The 21846-nt window shown below is 34.1% G+C and overlaps 1 protein-coding gene across 1 annotated transcript in view; it reads right to left on the bottom strand.

Moving 5' to 3' along the window:
• Positions 1-21846, bottom strand: part of KIAA0825 (KIAA0825 ortholog) — a 251615-nt gene that overhangs the window by 112650 nt on the left and 117119 nt on the right. Inside the window, exons 15-20 of the mRNA XM_052777154.1 lie at positions 17745-17933; positions 15977-16210; positions 13871-14279; positions 9816-9972; positions 5453-5608; positions 1349-1443 (exon numbers count right to left, since the gene is read on the bottom strand). Of these exons, the coding sequence (XP_052633114.1) occupies positions 1349-1443; positions 5453-5608; positions 9816-9972; positions 13871-14279; positions 15977-16210; positions 17745-17933 (1240 nt within the window). The remainder of the gene's footprint in view (positions 1-1348; positions 1444-5452; positions 5609-9815; positions 9973-13870; positions 14280-15976; positions 16211-17744; positions 17934-21846) is intronic.

The raw sequence follows: 21846 nt of genomic DNA, 5'->3' as shown, positions 1-21846 counted from the left end.
AAAAAAAAAAGAACTATGTTTCAAGATATCAGAGAAGATGAAATCTCCACAAAAAATGTTCCCTCTGCAAATCACAGCAGTCCTCCCTGCTCTCTTTGGCTCATATTGATGACATCAACATGAAGGGAAGTTCAAGAACCAGCTTGAGACTGACTTTCCAGGTGAATCTCTTTTAAAAGTGCAAACTACGTCACTTTTAATGAAGGACAAGTGTTAGCAATCAGCAGGAGAACTATCAAAGAAAAAAAATTAGCAGTGAATTGTCTCTGCCATTTAACATAAAAATGACACCACTGGTACAGACCAAAAAGTCCATGAAGTCCCATGTTCTGTCTGGTAGTGTGTAACAGAGGACATCAAGAGGAGAATTGAATGGCTCATTTTCACCTGCATAATTTTTTGTTCAATTGCATTAAAATTTTGGAAAATAACAAGTTGGGTGGGGAAAGAATTAATCATAGCAAAATTAAGAAAGACTAGAAATAGACTGTATGAATATTTTGTATATGAAATGAAGAACTAAATGTTTAAGACTAACTGCTAGAGACAAATTGAGAAAATGGCATAAAAAACAAAAACATTTTTGACATGCAAATTCTCACACTTTTGAAATTGTCACTCTCATTTCTAGACAGAGAAACAGTTCAGTTTAAAAGATGAATGATATGACCATATGAGATATGATCAGGAGGATTCAGAATTAAGAAGGAAATGTTAAACTTCTTAGTTTGCAACATGTAAGTTTTCCAGTTTTCACAAGGATATGTGGCAAATATTTTAGAAAAAAGACCCACTTTTTCCACCTACAATTTTCTGAATTTAACAAGTATCAATTCTGCATTAAATATATCTGCTTATCAATTAATCAGTTAAATTTTACAAGTAAAAAAGTGTTAAAATGTTAAAATAGGTTCCATTAGTTAAAAACTATTAAGCAAACACTTTCTATTTCTAACTACACTTGTCATGCCCCCAACTGAATTTAAGATTCATTGCAACTTGAGTAAACATCCCATAAGTTCTGTGCTGTACAGCTGAAATCTCCCTGAGCAGTATAGGTTTGCAAAAGTTACTCATTTCTTTTTAAAGCACTATTTAAGGGTAGTATCAACATATACTCAGGTCTCGGACAGAAAGAACATATTACGTTCCTCCAAATAGGAATAGAACACCATCTTTGTATGGATGAAATACACTAGACAATAAGTATCTCCATTTTAAAACTGCATATTTAAAAATAAATATATAATTTGTTTTATAAATTTCACCAGTAAAATCTTTGTTTATTGACTATTATAAAGTAAAAAAGACAACAGGGAAGTGCAATTATTTGCCAAAATCCCATTACCTGTGTGCCAGCAGCACCCTGAAGGTCATCTGATGCAGTCCCAAATACCTTGGCAGCAAGTTTGACCAATCCCAGTTCCATTCAGTAATGGTTGACTGTTGATACATGGCAAGAAGCTATTGTTAGTTATTAATCAGTGTTAATATGATCAGTAAATTAAAGCTCCAGCTGTGATATACTAACCAAGAAGGAGGGGGGTCTAGGACAAGGACTTAGACAGATGATATCAATCATGTCCACAGAAGAAGGTTTTTATTCCAATAAGACAGCAATTAATTTATAAATCCATTTGGGGATGTAGCCATTATTTATAAAAAGATAAATCAATTTTTTGAACCGTTATTCTTCCAACTGTTAATGGCATTCTGCCCAACCACTTTGAGAGCTTGACTCTTTGTTTGAAAATCAAAATAATTGGCAACTTTTTATGTAACAGCAATTTACATTTTCTGCTGTCAGCAAAAAGTTTGTCATGAAAAACTTGGTATAGCTGGAATTCAAGATGTAACCTGTATCGTAATTAGAGTGATGGTTTACTTGTCTATTGTTTTGTAAGGCACTCCAGTCACCAGATGGTTATTATAAACAACAGTAAGTCTAGACAATATGAACAAATATAACTCCATATTGCTCATTTAATAAATAAAAGCAATCTACAATAATGGTGGGCAGACAAAAGACCACACACAACATTCTTATGTTTACAAAACAGTAACTCCTGTTGCATAATATTAATTTTCATTGTCAGTAATGGTCAAGTAGTGACTGCAATTCAACATTCTTGGGAGGAAATAATTAAAAAATTATTGTTGTAACACTAAAATAGCACTGAGTAGTTTAAAAAACAATGAAGCAAGTCAAAACAATGGAAATAAACCTAAACAAGAAGAGTAAACTATATCTTGCAGTGCATCTTTTTCTTCTTACAGACAGCACTTGGTTCTTCTGGGAGAGCAGAATCAGTGCAATTCCTCCCTTCCTTCCAACTTTATTTTATTCTATTTCTTTTAATTTAACTTTCTCCCTAACCCTCATCTTTGGCATGCACTTAAAAGTAACATAGAAAAATTAATGCAAAATACAGAGTAAGAAAGGGAACCAAGAATAGCTAAAGAAAGAATAATATAGTGTGAAAGTGGAAAGTGAATGAAGCAGTAATAGTGAACATCTGATAAGAAATAAGGTAAAAAGAGTCAACTGAGAGAACAATGGGAGAAGAACACAGGGGAGGAAACAGGCAACTGTTCTATACTCTACACTGAATTAAAAATAGACAAATAAATATGGAGGAAGTACTTGTAAAATCAAGAGGTAGAAAAAGGAGAAGCTAAACAGCCAGTAGCAACAGTCATAAAACAAACAGGAAAATTTATAAGTATACCATATCGGTCCACAAACTCATCAGTTCTGTGAAAAAAATAAAGGATCAGTTTGGAAAATGTCACTTCAGGAAAGGAAAATAATTTCTTTGTAGCATTTTTCTTCTTGATACTGTTGAGGAACTGCATAGCCTAGACTTAAGCTTATTAGACAATAGAGGAGCAGCAGCACTGGCAGAGATTGAGGTGTCAGGACAAATTGATAAAATCAAGAGCAACAAGTTACTAGGACCAGATGGTGATTATCCGAGATTTTTACAGGAATGTAAGAATGAAGTGGCTGAATTGTTAACAGAAATGACACACTTCCTAGAATGAGCTACTGAACTAGAGGGTTAGAAGGTAAGAAATTTACATATCATTAATAAAAATGCAATGCCAGAGTTGATCTCAAAATAGCGGTTCAGTGGCCTTTGTTTCCTGAGCAGTAAAATTCATAGAAGTTACGATTGAGTATCTTGCTAAACTTGACATGATAGGGACAAATTAGCAAAACTTCAGAAAAGAAAAGTCAACCACCCTAATGTACTGCAATTTTTACATATACCAACAAACAATACATGGAATGTTTACTACAAATCATCTTTCAGAAAGCTTTTGAAATAATTCATCTTAAGAAGTCCTCTACTGAGGAAGCTAAGAGCACGTCTACACCGCGTAGTGTAGACATACTCTTATATTGTTATATATTATATTTTTAAATATTATAATATGTTGTATAGTATAGTGTAACACAAACATTCTACGTTTAGAGCTGAACCAGCTCTCTGGACTCACAAGCAGTATTGCCATGCCTATTCCAATTGGCCCTTCTGAGAGAAAAGTTTTAGAAGGCAATACATAATTAACTCATTGACAAAATATGTTGTGAAACCCATAGCTTGTTGGGACTTAGAATTTATAAAAGGATAAAATGTTAGTTTATGTATTAAAACCCATCTAGTTACAATAGATTTAAAGAAAATCAAGAAATTAATCATGGATTATAAACTCCTAACCTTCAGGGCAGTTGCCAACCAGTAAGAAATGAATTTAAGAAGAAATATATCCTTTAAGAAGAATAATTGTTCCTTGCCAGCGCTCTTGCATCTTCTACAGGCATTGGTAATAACCTTCACAGGAAACCAGACACTGAGCTATACTGACCACTATTTTACAAATAGACAGTCCCACACCACTAAATAAATGCGCAATTTTATAGTAAAGGGAACTAAATTATTTAATAATATTATTAAGGTTAGGAAGTAAGTCTGTCATTGTCAACAACAGGGTTGGCACATGGTACTTTAAGGTCCACGATCTACACTTTTTTTCTTTTAATTTTAAGATATTTCTCCATATTCAGGTAATAGACTTTATGCCAAAAGTTTACAAAATCCTAAGCAATTTGATACGAACTATCCCTTGTCATCTGTTGATTAATAGAGCACTGCAAACCTGTATGTAGTAGAAGAATTCTGCCCTGAGTTGTCACTACTTGAAGGTCTTATTCTACCACACTATTAATGAATTGAGAATTGAGGCATGGTAAACTATTTTCTGCATTTCAAATTGGAGTAAGTGATTCTGTAGCCCCTGAAATTCTATCAATTTAAGATACACATAAAGGCACTAGTGGAACAAAAAAAGATACTTTAAAAGCATATTCCTCTGGAGTGAGAAGCCTTGTGAAATTGGTATCAATCTCCTTTTTCAGTATATTAACACTTTTATTGCAACATAACAATGATTAAGCATTCATTAAACAAGTAAGGAAAAAAACCCCAAACCAAAAACCACAAAACAGATCTATTTCACAGCAATACAAATGGTGAAATAGTCCAAAATGTTCAAAACTGGGAAAGGAGATTATATTATTTAAAAGCAGAGTTGTACTGAAAAGGGATGTCTTTCTACCACAAGTCTGTAAAGTGAATTTCATGCCACTGTAATACCATTTCTTTTAAATATTTGAAATTGAGGGGTAGAATCAAAACTGTAGATGATAGACTAGGAAGACTTGAGAAAAGATGGTGTAAGATTTTTTAAGTGTTCAAGTGCTATCAGAAACTACGTACCATTTTGTGTAATGAAATGGTCATGTGGTGCTCTGGCAGAGATTTAGGCAACTAGATCTATTTTCTTTAACTGTTACATTATCAGGAATCTAATTTCTATAAGTAAATCATAAACCTTTACATATCACTAACATGGCTTAATGAAAAAACAGAGAAATGGATGCTTTCATTTTTTTGTGTTTTTTCCCCTGCTTATTCTCACTGTTCTGTTAAATCTCTGTATTTCCAAAGCATCCTTTACTGTTCAACATTTCTGTGAAAGACTTATCAGGAAGATTCTAAATGTGCACTTGGAGTTTTGCCATGATTTTTCAAAGGACTAAGACTGGCCCTATGTAGCATTACACAGATGTAATAAATGTCATTGGTCCTAATGGGCTTTCCTTCACTATACTGAACTAACACAGAAAGTCTAAATAATGCAAGTTGCTCTTACATGCTATAATTCTGATAAAAGAAAAGGAAAATAATGGCTTTTTGAACTTTATGCTATTGTAGAGGGTGCCCTCGTTAGATTCACAAGTAATAATATTCCTTTGCACTTCATCAAATGTGAACGTATGTAAATAATTCCATTTTCATAATTTCAGTCTCTGTCATTATCATGCTCATAATAAGATCCACAAATAAAAATTATACTATAATAAAGGTTTCAGATTTTCACAAACCTGATTGAACACTTTTGCACAAGATTGTCTGTACACCTGGAAAGGGTTGAAGACAGGCTGCTCTTCTCTGCCCTTCAGTGTCAAAGGCAGGCATTGACTGGACGTAACACCATCTTCAGAAGAATTCTCACAGGTCAGCTGCTCTTTTAAATATTCCTTGTAGAAGAAAAAACAACCACAAAATAGTATATGCCACCCAGCTTTCTAAGTGAAATTTGCCCTAATTTCAATCACACAATCTGCTTTATAGAAGTTCCTTATCTTAAAGGAATAAGTAATCTCTTACAAAGTAGAAACCTTTTTAAGAGTAACACCATTTTACAACAAACAATAAGTAACATCCATGAATGTCCATCCAACCGAAGCAAATCAGAATAATCTAAGCTATTGTTTTGAAATTGTCATCAAATTATGTGTATCAGTTCTCATTTAATATATATATATGTTAGATGTACGTGGAAATGAAAAACAGATGTTTTCTATGAGCTGTTGGAATGTAAGATGGCTATTATACGATTTATTTTACATGATAAACTATACATGAATATTGAAAGTTATTTTTTGGACAGCATTAAATATTTACTACATGACTATAAATTAATTGTTTGATGAACACGTTCAAACCAGTTGTTTAAACACAGGAAATAAATATTCTCCCACTCTTCAAAGCTATTTTTAATTGTTGAAGCATTCAAAGACTAGAATTCATTTATGATTTACATGGCAATTTTAGAAACTATACTGCAACAGACACACGATTATTTTGGCCACAATCTTTTCTGTTTTCACTTCTTAAACTACTATGTAAATAAATCATCATTGCATGCCAATAAAGTGTTTTGATTAAATAGAACCATTTTACAAAGAGCTAGATAATGAAACACTTACAGACCTATTTGCTGGAAGGACTACTGTGATTAAACAGTTTATTGTTATTAAAATGAAGTCCATAATGATAGGATTGCCATAACATTGAGCAAGTACTCAAGGTGAGTCTTCATTAAGACGGGTGTATGCAAATACTCCCCTTACTTTCCATTACTACCGAGACGATAAAAATTTTCAGACACAGCTGAGGGAATATGTAAACTACCTGCCAAGGCACCCTGTGCTCCTCAGTGGGTCTTCCTAAGAGAATAATTTCGTCATCAGTTTAAACCAATCCAACTGTGGTCTGGCCCGAAAGGCACAAGTTTCCCTCCCAGTCCACATAGACCATAGCTGTTTCTCCATTGCATTGGCACCAGCATATGTTGTGAAATCAGCCAGAAAAAAGAAAGGTTTCAGCCAGATAAACAAGCCACACAATTTCTAGTACTAGTACAAAGGGGGGCCTAGGAGTGGGAAAGCACAAGGGCAAGAGAAAGAGCAGGACTGTCTCTCTCTGCTGGTTGCAGCCAATTGTCATGATTGCCCAAGACAATCACAAAATCATCTAAGTGTATTTAAAAAAAAAGGAAAGAAAAAAAGGCAGAGTTTTTTTGGTTTAAGACAACAGCATAACCCAGCTGTAAAAACATACCCTAAGTCTCATAACTATATTTTCTCAGCCTACAAAAATGTCTGGGTTTTTTTTCTATTCATTCATGACTTCATGCCATAACAAAGATTTTGAAGTTGTGGTGAAGGGCGTTATTTAAAAGCTATTTCTATATGTTTACTGATTTTTCATGTCTGTACTGCCTTCCATGCACACATTTTCACAAAATCTGTAGACAGCTCTAAAGCAACCCTGCACTCTGTGTATCACAGAGCCACGAGAAGCAGATTCTGTTGGTTTTTTAGCAGAGAAATTGGAAATCGCTGTCCATGCTTCCTAGGGTTTGAACATTTTGAGTGGTATACAGCTCACCTCCCAGTACAGACATTTTTCTGTCTTTAGAATACTGTGGATTTATGTTTTCACAAAGAGACTTATTCAACACTGGTAAATGCATTACTTTAGGAACTCATTTAGTACAGTACATATTGTAGACCCTGAAAGGGTCATGTTTCAAAAATGTGAAAATAGATGGAAATGAAATCATGTTTGTAAACATGTGAGCTATATCCTCACTGTCATTGACTGGGCATGAAACCAAGTAGACAGAATATTATTGAGCCTGACAGCTCAGGAGACTTGATTTCTCTTTGGTAGTGATTAGTCAAAAATTCTTTTAAAAATTATTATTCTTTCTGATAAATACATAAAGGACTGTAGGCTGTTTTGACTTCTACAGTATCTATTACAGATCTTTATAGCATCATAGCTCTATTTCTCAATACAGCTTCCAAGAATCCATATCCATTTTCACCCGATTTTCTAAGGAAAATTATTGAGAACAACAATTTTCTGTCTCATCATTTTATTCTGTATTCACATGCAATTATTAAGCAGTGTAGCATAAAGATCTCCAACTAATTTTAGGAACACGGTCCCTTGATAGTCCAAGGAGTCTCCAAACAAAAGGACGGACCTTTGCACAGACAACTCTATTTCTTGGTAGTCAGGCACATTAAACATAATCTAAGTTATGAAAAATAATATTGAAAAGTGCATTATCATAATACCATGCTAAGCATTAAAATGTTTTGTAACGGTTTCAAAGGCAATTTGAAGTAATATGGTTAAGTCCTTCTGTGAGTCAAGCTGGTCACAATTTTTTTTTCTTTTTTTTTAAAAACAAGACAGTTTTTTCCACTGAGAAATGTTCTATATTTAACAAAGTTCTTACTAGCTGCAGAAATTCAAGGAGAGACACCTGGGATGTGGAAAGTCAGGCTAAAGTCCCTCTTCCACCTAATTCTCTTAGCCTCTTACCTCCTATTGGAGCTGCTCCACTTTGTATAAATAACCGAATATTCACAGGAGTCGGATCTTGGATCAGGGTCTCCACAAACCGATATGGGCATTCTACCCCTTCAGCTAGAGTATGATTCTATTTTTGACCCTAGAAGTTACAGAATGGATTTTTACAGCAATTTCTACAAGGTGAAACAACTCCAACAGGGGAAAAGGACAGAGTTCCACGCTGGTAGCTAATGGTCTAGCGGTTTGGGGAGTTAGTTCGGATATGGGAGATGCAGATTCAATTCCCTGGTCTAAACCAGGCAGAATCAAGATTTGAGCCTGCATATCCTGTCCCCTAGGTGACTGCCCTAACTAGTGGATTATATGCTATTTTTGGAGGTCTTGCTCATCATCTTTTTCTCACTCCGTTATAGTTAGAGTAATCCTGAATGTGCTCCAGGTGAAAAGGTTTTGTTTGAACTGTATTACAGTAATAATTTTCACTTCACTTCCTGAACCATTTAATTGTTTGAGATGAAACTTGAAAAGATCCTGTATTGTATTAATATTAGGTTGCCATCTCTACATACAAGCTTACACTGCTTCTAAAGCTTCCAAATGCAGATGCATAAAGGTTGCTTTTAAGCCTATACTTAGGAACTAAACAGCTGATCTGATTTTCAGAAGCACAGTGCCAGTACTGAGCTGCTCTCTATTGCCTTCATACAGACATAGCTGCCTAATTGTTTTTTTGCTTTCATTTTTTTTAAAACGAAAAATCTTGGCCTATGCCTATATTTGCATTATTTTGCATTTTATTATAAACATTTCTGTACACTTGCAATGATCTTAACAGCACCTGCTTATGCATTCAAGGAATAGTAATTTAGTAATTAAAGCTAATAAACAGAACTTTCTTAATTAAGCTGTGTAGATCTGTGTTATCATACAATTCAAGCAAACCTGTGTTTATTTCAGTGTATAAAATCAGAATGCTTTTGGTAACTTGGGACAATTTAGTACAGCCTTAGAAATAACGAGATAATTCTTTTACATTGCTCAAATTCCATGTGCAGCAAACAAATCTGAATTTGTTTACTGTAATTTCAAAAGCACTTTAACTGAACAGAGTTATCTAGATTAAGTAAGGTTTTCACGTAGATGCATTTACTTCCTCAGTACAGCCCTAGGGTTTGTTTGTTTGTTTTTTACATCAGGAGAATGGATTCACCACATTTAATTTTACTTCCTCTAACAGTCAATTTTCAACAGCCTTGCTGATTTTTTAAAATTTTTTTTTTTTTACTGTGTTCAAACTACTAAAATGGGTCTACAATATGAATCTGAAGGAAGTTTATGAGCCATACTACTGTTTAAGTACATAAATAAAGACGACATTGTTTCCCATAAAGTAATCTTTTCTGTACAAATGCCGAAAAGCCTAAACTGAATAGATTCTATTACAATACAATATAGGATTTCATATTGACTTTAAGAAGCATTATCACCTCCTTGACTAACCCTTAGCTGCCAGCAGACGCTGCCTCAGGCCAGTACACACCTAATTGCTCGGTAAAAAGGCCGTTTCCCTACCTCATTGAGCCGGATGATGTGATAAATTTGCCTCAGGTACTCGCTGCCACCTGGTTTGTGGCAGATATCCAGGACCATCATGTTTATTTTCTGCTCAGTGAATCCAAGTGCAATACCTCCTTCCTCTAACGTTGCACCTTCTACTGTGACTGAGGCACTAGAACATAGAAAAGATACAAATATTCTTAAGTTCAATTTCTAAAAATAAAAATATTAATACAAAGTCAGCTAAAACTGCATGTTAACCTTATAAAGATTTGACTTGCACAAAACAAATGTTGCTGTATATACAGCTCATAAGCCTTTATACAAATATATAGTCAATGCTAAATAACATTTTTTATTATACAAATTTTAATTATTTTAATCTGAAAGATGAAAACATAAAACATTCTTTACTCTAAGGACATACAAGCACCAAATATTTTTTTATTTTCTTTTCACTAGAGAAGTATCTTTGCTACTAGAAATGGCATTTGCATTTGATCTTTTGTACATTTTTCTTTGCCTGTCGCTGCACATATTAAAGCCTAATTAACATGTCAGAAAGGTAGCCATTACTCTAAGTATAGGTTAGAAGTTTTAAATTGAAGTCTTTTTCTTCCCACTGGGATGGTAGTAACCATTTCAAAGGTACCTATTTGCCACTTGTTGCACTTTTTGCCCTGTACTGTTCCTTGTTTTTCTTCTTAGAAGTATTTGTGTGAAGCTGCTGCAGAAAAAAATCTGAAGGTTACAGGCCCAAATGACTAGAAAAACGTGCATTCAAAACTCTGACCATTGTTAGACTGCTCTCTCTGTATACAGACATAAGTTACCAGCTCTGTACTCGCTTAATATTGTAGATTGATAAAGTATTAAGAAAAAAGTACTAAAACTAATTCTTTTCCTCAAACATTAGAGCTGCAACACAGATATGTGTTGGCACCTTGACACAGAAGTGTCGAGAACTTGAAAGACCAACAGAATATATCATCTCTTCTATAGTCATTACTGGATTAATTTAAAATATACCAAAGAAGCATTCTGATTTAAAAAACACCAATATTATAATTTTTTAGAACTAAAACCAAAAAAACCCAAAATACCTTGGTACAGTCAGCTGGTAAGTTGCAGTTTACTGTTGAAAGTGTGCCATGATTACAGAGTTAGTTCTGCTGAAAGTTGCTGTTTGACCTGCAGGCTCACTTAAATGCTACACAGCTGCTGGACATTAAAGCTGATATTGCTTCCACATGCAGCTTCAGAACATCCTACAGAGCAAATAGTTTCAAAATACAAACTATAATTTTGTTCTTTGCTGAATGGAAGTAAGTGATACTCTGTTATTATGGTGCATTTTACAGAAAAGCTTCGAAGAAATTGATGTTTAAAATTAAAGCACACTTAAGGCTGATCTTTCGATACCACATATAGATCCAACCTGAATTTCTTGTCAAACTTCTTAGCGACTGACATTGAAAAAGTTGAGGACCTCTGACAAAGGAGTGTATCAGTGTCAGCGACCAAATTGTATCCTTCCCTGTCCGTCACTGTGCAGGTGAAGCAGATGATTGGATTCAGTCAGTGCTATGATTAATGAGTTCCTCTCTGGATTTGGGACTGCCTATCAATCATGTCATTAGGAAGAATGTGCCCTGAAAGAGGCAGACCTCAGCCAAGGAATAACTGCATTCATCTTAATCTGTATATGCACCCAGCCAGCCAAGTCAGGGTCACCATGATGAAAAACAATAATCTTCAACTCAACAAATTACTTTGCAAAGACAGACATTGCTTTTCTTCTCAGGATGCGTGTTCTTCAGAATCTAACCTGACTGTTTACAGCTCTGGTGCTACCATAAAGTGAAGGTTATTTTAATGAATAGTAATGCTTTCAGGCAGTACATAAGACAGGCAACACATACAACTGCCACTTTCTGAACCTTTCACTGAGGATTTTTTTTTTTTTTCCTAAAAACTAAGTTAAATTTGTATGCCACAGTGGAAGAACCTATATAATGTTTAGACTTTTTATGTAGCTAGCAGTCCTGATAACAATACCATAAGACAAAATCAAGCAAGACTTTCGCTTATAAAAAACCAGTGCACTTCAAAGATGTTTTCACAACTGTGTAGGTGAATCCTAAATAAGTTTTTGAATTTTTATGGTTTTTATTTTCTTCCATACACCATATCTATTAAAAGCCTATAAACATTTATAAATATGAATATATATATAAAAATGCATATGCATACATTTACCCCAAAATCATTTAATTATGAAAAGGTTATACAGAACATAATTTTACACCAACTTAAATTTTCAGCTATAACCATTCCCATTTCAAACAAATCACGTAAACATCACAAGTCTCCTCTTGAAAGATCTGTTTTTAAGTTTAGTGGTTATGTGAGCATTACTTACATTGATATTTTAATTTCAGCTTTAATATATTATTTTATAATTTGCATTTATAATAATATCTCTACATTGCATATCGCAGCTATTTATTAACTAGATTATTTTTTTCCTCAGAAATTGACTCATGATATTTGCATATAAAATGAAAAAAATAACATTTATGTTAGACTTCTATTGCAGAAATTCCACTGAAGTCAGGGGACTTAGTTTCATAACTATGTCATATAACTACTCACTTGGAGGGCACATAATGCATTCTTCAGTTTCCTAAGCTTAAAATTAGGACGCCTAGTCACAAACTAGTTCTCACTTTGGTTGACACTGTATACATACAGAAAATATTTTCCCACACTCATTTCCCACAGTCTGATACCTAATGGATAATACAGCATTTCCGCGGTATGTCAGATAAGAAAATAGAGTAGTATATTAATTTAAAATTCTCAGCTTCAGAAGAAGTGCAAATACTAAAGTTTTAGTTTTTAGAGGTTCTCCACAGTATTGTCTTACCCTGCATTTGCATTATTTAAGAAATACCTATTCTCTCAGTGACATTAGAAATTGTCTTATGGAACCATTCTGTTAAGTATCAATTTATACATTATCATTACGGCTTTTTTATTCTATGACTCTTGCAGTCACTGGCTTCTGGCTTCAATCTTTTAATCACTGGATTAGAGCTTGTAAATTAGTATTAAATGGAAATGTAAAGATTACAAAGGTCAATGTCAATGAGCGTTCATGTGACACTATTACTACTTAGTGCTACTCATGTTAACAGGATACTGTCCCTTAAAGCACTGCAGTGATTCCGACCTACAATCACTATCTCCTTTGTTTATATGGATAGTTACTGTCAGGATAGCAATGACTGCAACCTTCAAGAATATTCATTGAAAAAAAGCAATCTTACTTTCAGAAGTCAACAATTTAATTCAGTAAGTCATGTAACTCCAATAAATCTAATATTGGAAAGCTGATGAATAGTATTTTTACAGAATGCTACATGACTTCAACATTAAAACAGACTGGATTAGGAACACATTGACATGTACGCAGCTCCTTGAAAAATCATTATAAGGATTTAAAACACTCAGACCTTAATGTCAAATCTGCAGGGAAGGTTGATATTTCCTCAGAAAGGCACAGCAGGGTGCTCTCCTTGTTCTGTTTTGATATATCCTACTTGCCCTCAGGGTTTGTTATGTTTTAAAATGAAGTATGGTTACTTTTTAATCACAGATGAACACTGAAAGCTTTTCATAGTCCCTCTTAGTTTAATCACCATACCAAAATTAATTTATAAATATATTGTGGTGCCTTCTAGTCAGTGTACCTGTTCACATTCTGAAAGATACACCAACTAAATTGTCCACGGTTTTGGATCATCATGAAATATGAAATCTCTAAGTACTATGAAGACACTGTTCCGATGAAACCATGGTTTACTGTTTCAACAATGCAATTAAGTTGCAAAAACATGCTATAAAACCATCAATATTAAGAACTAATCCATTTCATATATGATCACTGTTCACCTGGGGGGTTTTTTTGTTTTGTTTTTTTTTTTAAATTGAATAGCCATAAACATGCATAATAATCCAGTAAAATAAAGAATAAACAACAGCATTTAAAAATCCTATGTTCTTACCAGTCTGTGCTCAATTTCCTAGCCTTCAGCAACTGGCTTTCAATCCAGTTTGGTCTTTGCTGTTCAATGTTTTGTATAACCTTCTGGGTCACTTGCTTAGGACCACTTCTCTGTTTTCCCATAATACCTTCTAAGCACACACGAACTAAACTGAGTTTTTCTTTGCTCCATCTGTCAAGTGTTGCACCTGTTAAAAGTTCTGCAGTATTTCCATCCTCAAATATCCGACATATAATTACAATCAAGTTCCAGACAAGCAGACCAGCTTTCTTCAATTCAGCAAAGTTTCTTGACATTTTTCTCTCAGCCAGAAAAAAGAAGTACTTAATTGGGGGAGGCAAACATGCAATCACTGTAGGTAACTTGCTGATTACAATAGATACTGCCTGAGCTGCAAGCCTTGTGAAGCCTTAAAAAAAGAAAGAAAAGATATGATTAACATTAACATTCTAGTTCTATCACAGCATGCTTCTGAATGTTGTGTGATAATTTCTAACTTTCTTTTGTACTGAAAATGGGTAAAAGGCTTAAGTACTCAACACTGTAGCTTGACTTCTGTTGTGCTTCCTCTACATAAATCCCACAAAATCTAAACAATAACATGAATTAAAAACAGAGAACCTAGAAAATTTAGAATTCAGACTGACCCTCTTAACAATTAGTCCTGCTGTGCACAGAATAAATGAAAAAGACAACACACAGGTATTCTGAATGGTAAAAAAGTTGTCCTCAAAATTGTAGTGTAATATTTTATCAACTTCCTAAGTGGAGCATTGCACTGTCTGACGATATTACATACATTCATAATCTTTATTTTTCTAGCAATCCCTTTCTATGTTCAAACCTACAAAACTTCAGTTTATCAACTTTCATATAAGCATGCACACTATGTAGCACCGCCTTTTAAACATTCCAGATATTAAAAGTAGCTATAGAAGTAACTACAGAAAATATGCTGCTCAAAACCCAAAGACATATCTAAAATGAAAAAATATACCAAAAGGTGATCAACAATATGGAGTCAAACCAAGATTTAAAAAAACCACCAAAACAAAACCCAAACAGACCAAGAAAACCCCTGACTCATTGCACCTGTATTCTCAACTTGTTTAAAGAAAAAAAAAGACAGACCTGTTCTAGGTGTCACACAGCCAGTTTAATTTGTCACTAAGTCTGAGCCTTACCTCTCAGTTTGCATATCAGTTCAGGCTTAGCAATAGCCTAAAAGAGCCATACAAGTTCTAGATTAAAGTGAGACTGCAGTAAGCACGCTGCTGCGTAAATGTGCCTCAACATGCTGAAGAGAAGATATATGGAAAGAATGAATGGATTCATACCCTGGCTTGCCCACAATCTACATATTCAAAACTTAATTGCAGAGTATACTACAATGATATTACTGTATTGAAAATAATCAGGTAATATTTTGGTGGCAATAAATTTATGGTGAAATGTTTCCAACAGTTAGCCTTTTGAAATGATGTAGACTTTAGGCACCATAGGCTATGAAAGTATATAACAGAAATCATCTTTACATCCAATCACCTTCAAAACATCTCCTGTTACATATATTATTTCTCTTTCTTCAGTAACTGTTTCAACAACGAAGCAGTAGCAAATTCCATACCAGTTTCAGTGCTACTGAAACATAAATTGCTGTTGTAAAGTTGGGATGATAAGTTGTTATCATTTCAGACAACACTGTGTATTTAAATATAAACTGTCCTGACTGAAAAGATGATAACTAAGAGAAGAACTGGTTACAGCCATTAAGACAAGAGCATAAGCGTTATGCTTTACTCCGTCTTCAGCTCCACCTTATTACTGCCAGATGCCAAAAACATTTTCACTACTATTATTATCACTACTACAATCCTGATTATTTTAAAAAGCTTGTCTGTGTACACATGGGTGTAAGCCTCAAGAAAGATGTATTGAATTTTAATGCTCGGTACTTTAAAAAAAACACAGGATGCTTGGAAATTGTTTTCTTCATTGTCAAACTGCAAAGCTTGTGAATTATAACTGTTCAATTTTGATATGTACTCATTAAAGGAGTAAGAAGCTTTTATGACAAATTTATGAAACAGCATAAATTTCACCCACATTTCCCAGATTCTTTTCTCTTCATTTCCCGAGGAGTGTAATTCCATTCCTTTGGAACCGTTTTCAGCAACCTTTCAGGAACTATTTGCTTGTGCTGGTATGTTCCATAGTTTTCTGTTGCCTCCCATGAATGCATCAAAGAAATTATCTGCTTCACTATACCCTTGACTGAATTAATCAAAGTCAACTTCAAGCATCTGATAACCTCTGGCTCCGACTCACCACAACTGGAAACTTCAGAAGGAAGAATTATTAAATATTCAGTAAGTGTAGTCATTTGTGTAACTGTTTCAGAAAGAAGTGTTTCAGAATTCTTATGGAAAGAAAAGTAAAAACATTATGCTTCATAATAACTTGGACCTATTGGTCTGGTACAAATTAAAGAAAGTATAAAGCAAAACAATGTCGCATCTTGTACCATCTTAATACAGTACTGACAAAAAGTAAAATTTAATTTATTTCCTTCATCCTCATTTCTCCACCAATGTATTCCTGAAAATTTAATTTAAGCTGATTGATGTCTTCCTTTTTATATGGAGTACATTTAATTACTTGTTAGACATCAATGAGGCAAACGGATATACTTATTTTTTTCTACTTCCTTGTCTTGATAGTATTAATGAAGTTGCATTTATTAAATACCCAAACTGTTATACTAGAGAACAGCAAAGGAAAAAAAGATATTTTGGAAATAAAAATGCATACAAATAATAGTCATCAACAGAGATATAGCATGTTATCAGAGATTGCATGTTGAAAATAGACCATCCTAAATACAGTTATTGACATTACAGCAAGTACCAATCTTCTCCACATTCTTAATGCCACAGAGAATTGCAGTTTCTCCATTGCCATGGAGCTGCAGTTGTCAGGCAGAGTACTGCAGACGTACCAGAGATGTCTTTTGACATGTTAGGTCCTCTGCTCATACTTTTGCTTGTCTGTACTTTTTGCTGACCTAAGTTTTATTCTTCTCTGCATGGCCTTTCTGGAAGCTTCCATGCAATATTTCTGTATTTTTCTTCCTCTTACACCTTAGACTTCTACTTTTTGCAATCCCATTTTTCTCTGAGGAATACCTGAGCACCTTTACCACCATTGTTTTTTGTTTTGTGATATTCGTAATTCTGTTTCCCCTCTTACATTCTCCCATTTTCTTCCTTTCTTTTCTTTTGAGCTTTCCTGCATTTTAGCCATCACTTGCAAGATCACCCTTTCAAAACCTCACCTCTCTTTTCTGGTTGAATACTGCTTTTCCTTGGGGGCAGTGTTCATTGCTCTAATTGTGAGGGCAGCTCTCCCTCTCCACATAAAATTAGGAGCCTGTCGGCCTGTTGACAGCAGAGTCTATATGCCCATCAGACTGTGTCTCCCTCAATAGGAAGCCTTTCTTTTCTTTTTCCACTCTCCTTTAATCGTTTCTTACTTTTAAATCATGGCAAAGGTCTGGAGCTATTAAATGCACAGAGACAAAGAACCTGTATTGGTAGAGAGCTACAGAAACTATCTGCTGCCAGCCTGCTGCTAAGACAGACACTTAAGGAAATCAGACTTTTGACCATGCTGCTCTGTAACCTCTGCTTTCTTCAAAATTTTCACCACTCCTACCATGACCTGATTGCTCAAAACACTTCAATTATACTATGATTTTGAAGTAAACTACCATCATTTCATCTGATTTATTAAGGTAAAAATAATATGCACTATGTGTCTGAAAAGTGACAAGGTTTAACATCAGATTTTAAATGCTTATTAATAAATTAAATACCTGTCATATTGTATAAGCAATTCCACAACTGCTCTTTTTCCATGTAGGTCTCAAAAGCAATGCCAAGAGATTTGGGTGATAAAGTACAGTAAGACAATACTGCGAAGATTGTTTCAATCAGAGTAGGCTCTTTGTTATTTATCTGTTCTAAGACAGAACTTTGTTCATCACGATTCAGTACTTCACTTCCTTCAAAGTAAACAACAAGACGGTTAAAATAATTTCCAAGTAATTCAAGTTTACAGTAATAGATAGTATTAATCAAAACAAACTGCAAACTGTATCTGAGAAATATTTCAAACAATAAGACTACTTACAGATACTGAAATCTGATCTTCCTCTGCATAATGACATTTGACTATCTTCCTGAAATATATGTAGCCATTAAAAAAAAAGACTCAAGCATGTTTACAAACTATGGAATATGCCTATTTAATTCAAAATGCACCCAGTATGTAATTGGAATTTGATTATTTACTAAATATTAATCAGAAGTAAATTGTACTACTACTGTAGAATCACAGTCGAAAAGTTATTACTGCTTAACTCCTCTTACCAATATATTAGTCATGTGAAATTATAGGACTCTATTTAGTTACAAAAAATAAAATGAAGTAGCAGCTGCATACTCCCCAAAATGGGTTGGCTTTGTTTTTCAGCATAAGATGAAATTGAGAAGAAATCAGTTCTGCAAAACAAAATCTCAGCCCTGCTAAGATAGAGATACCTATGTTTTTAAAGAAAACTAGTGATTTTCATAGAGTTGAGTGGTAACAGCTTACATAACATGTATTTCTAAATGTTTTTCATAGACATTATAAAACATTCTCCGAGCTGAGATAATGATGTGTTTAAACCTCTTTGAACTAATGCAACTCAATGGCTTTGACTTGTGCTAATGCCAAAGACCTCAGCTTCCCACATAGTTGTGCAATATGCTTTTGATGTTAACAATCATAACAAATGACCAGAGCCAGAACCAATTAAACACTTTTAATTTAAATTTCTAGTTTGCAAAACTGAAAGTTTCTGTAAAACTGATTTAGATAAAATTATACTTGAAAAAGTCATTTTTTTATGCCAGTGTGGCTGCCCTTATCTTTAGCAACCTGTGTAGGAGGAAGGTGGGAGGGACTAAATTTCTAGGCTGTTCTTCTAGTGGTTCAAACAGCCTTCAAAATCTACCACAGTGGAAAAATGCTGCCTTCCACCCAGCTCTGAATGACTTGAGAATATTGTAAAATTAAAAAATCTCATTTTACTCTCCTCTGAATTCCTACAATGTAATTCACACGTTATTGTAGACCATTCCGTCTGGGTAGTGTGCAACCTTAATAGAAACAGCCCATAGGATGTAGAAAGCTGAAAAACAAGAGTAGTGATTTCATAACCAACAACCTGGGGGGTTTTTTACCAAGGCAGGAGACAGATCAGCAATAAGAATTTTTTTTAGTCAGCTTTTTCCTATGAGTTGAGTGAGGTGGCATATTTTGCTGAGACACCTTCCAATGCCAGATGCTTCTGAGTGAAGAATCAAATGGATTCCACTAATTCACTTAAACCAGCGATATGTTGTCTAATATGGATATGACAAAGAAAGAACAAAGGAAGCAGAAAAAGCAGTTCAAAAAGGAAAACCCAGTGGTATTCAAATTGTGAGATGAAAATTTGAACTGAACTTTGATTATATTACTGTAAGTTTGTTTTTTTTTTTTAATTAATTTAACCAAATTCTAGGGAGGTGGGTTTGCTGAGATTTTTAATACTATGTCAACCATCTTTGCAGAACATGATGGGAAACTGCTTTGTTTAAAGGGGCTTATGACTTGAAATTATGCCTAAATTTGCTGTGTGATCGTGCCACATGGAAAGTTTTGAGTCATAACTTACTAATAACTTTTCTTATCAACTTAGTGCTACCAATAAATTTCGATAAATAGGAAGAAGTATAAAAGAATTCTGTAGGGGGTTATACATATATCTTCTTATAAATCGTGTGTAATACAAGTCTTGTGCTTTTAAGCAAAGATATTCAGGAACCCACCGGGAAACCATTCTGAGGCTAAACATAACAAGATATGTAAGCTTTCATCAGCTTTTTCTTGTCTTACCCTGATGTAAATGTTGCACTTGTTGTAAGAATATCTGACCCTTCAAAGCTCATGTTGAAATGAGTTTTCTGACTAATAAACTGGCATGCATCATAGACTGATAGGATAGTTTGGGTTGGAAGGGACCTTAAAGGATAATGTCAGCTGGTTGAAAGGTTTAGCTAGTTGATCAGTATAGCTGGTTAAATATTATGAATTAGGAGTCTACAGAAAGATATGCAGATTTCTCTTGCCTTAGAATTTTTCTTTAACGTTTATTAGCTCACCTGTCATAACATTAAATATTCATCTTAGTTTGAACTCCAATGCAGCCTTCTTGTTAATCATCACATAAGAACAGTATTTATATGATAGGCATCATAGTTATTGCCCATTGATGATTCTCTCTCTATATTTCTCTTTTTTCCACTCACTGCATTTGTATATCAAAAGCTAATCTTTGAAGGGAATCTAAAGCTCCTATAGGTAGCTCAAGGGAGATGCTTCTTTTTCATTTTAGCAGGACTTACATCCATACATAAATATGGCTATATACTTATCCTAGGTACCTGTTAAAGAAAATCTGCTATTTGTTATTTCCATACAGCATAATGTTCCATACACACAGAGGATGCCAAAATATATTAAAATATTAATATTATTAATAAATATCTTTATAAGAAAATTATGTATCTAGTGAATAACAACTATGGCCTAACCAGTCACAATGAGTCATTCTTCCTATGACAAAATAATGCACTTTTAACTTCTTGGGATAGTACCACGTATTTTAAAAATATATCTTCAGAGAGGCGGACTTACAAGCCTAATTTATCCATATTTCTTTCTTACTGATAGAAATAACTCCCAGTAACTTGCTGACATTATCACACTCATCCACCTCTTATCTGCTACTGGTTTAGTCATGAAATGAATCTTCCTGAATTTAGAAAATCTTGTTATTGACTCTAGACTTCTCATTCCCTACTGAATCCTTACAAGACAGACAAGCTATAAACAGTTATGCTGTCTTTTTTGACCAAAAGAGGTAGTCAAAATTCAAATTTATACATGCTGTTTCATTTAGGAAGAGAAACTGAGTATGGGTCAAGTTATTTCTGATACAGTTCTTTTATTTGAAAAGAGCATAAAACTTCTGCTTTCTTTATAGTTTAAATCACAGCAGATGATGAGAATATAAAGGATGTGAAAAGGATACTATTTTGTTTGTTTATAGAACCAAATCTTTCAGCAGGCACTCTGCACTACTTGCTTCTTTGCACTATGTTTTCAGTGCTTCTTCTGTCACTGGCTTTTTTCCTATTCTTTTTCTGTATCTGTTCTGGTAGATCATTTTACTTGTCTCTCATAGAGTTGCTCCTCTCCAATGCAATCATTCTCCAGTCAGTCTTGACAGCTACAATCTATTGTAACTTTGAATATGACTTCATTTTGGCAGAAAGTCTATTATTTTAGTTTTTAATTCCAAAAGGAAATTTTAGATCATATTACTTCTATCCTGAATGAAATGCAGATCTTAACCCTACCCATTTCAACTTGGTAAAACCCAGATAATGATATCTCCTGTATTAGCTGCTACCTGTGAATCCAATGAATCCTAAATTTGTGACAACTAAAAAGCTCAACACAAGACAAAAAGACTTTATCAAACTTGGTATCATCTGCCCATAAATTATTAACATACCAGCAAACTAATTCTGTGCCTATATAGTTATACATCACCAATCCCATAGTATTTTACTCTCATTCAACTCCCTTTAGAATTTTTTCTCCCTAAACATTTTATTTTCAACTGTCTGAGAAGAAGCTTCCATTAATGAATCTCTGCATTAATGGCTTCTGTGAAATATATCTTATCCATGTCAAATAGAAAAAAATCATTACTATAAGAATACCTCCAGCAGTGATTTTATGGCATAGTATACCGAAACTGGGGCATTCTGATAGCCAAAATTTGATGAGGCAATGCTGAATTTAGCCTATGGTCACAT

Source organism: Harpia harpyja, chromosome Z (assembly GCF_026419915.1).
Source record: "Harpia harpyja isolate bHarHar1 chromosome Z, bHarHar1 primary haplotype, whole genome shotgun sequence".
NCBI lineage: Eukaryota > Metazoa > Chordata > Aves > Accipitriformes > Accipitridae > Harpia > Harpia harpyja.
This window is presented reverse-complemented; position numbering and strand designations above follow the sequence as displayed.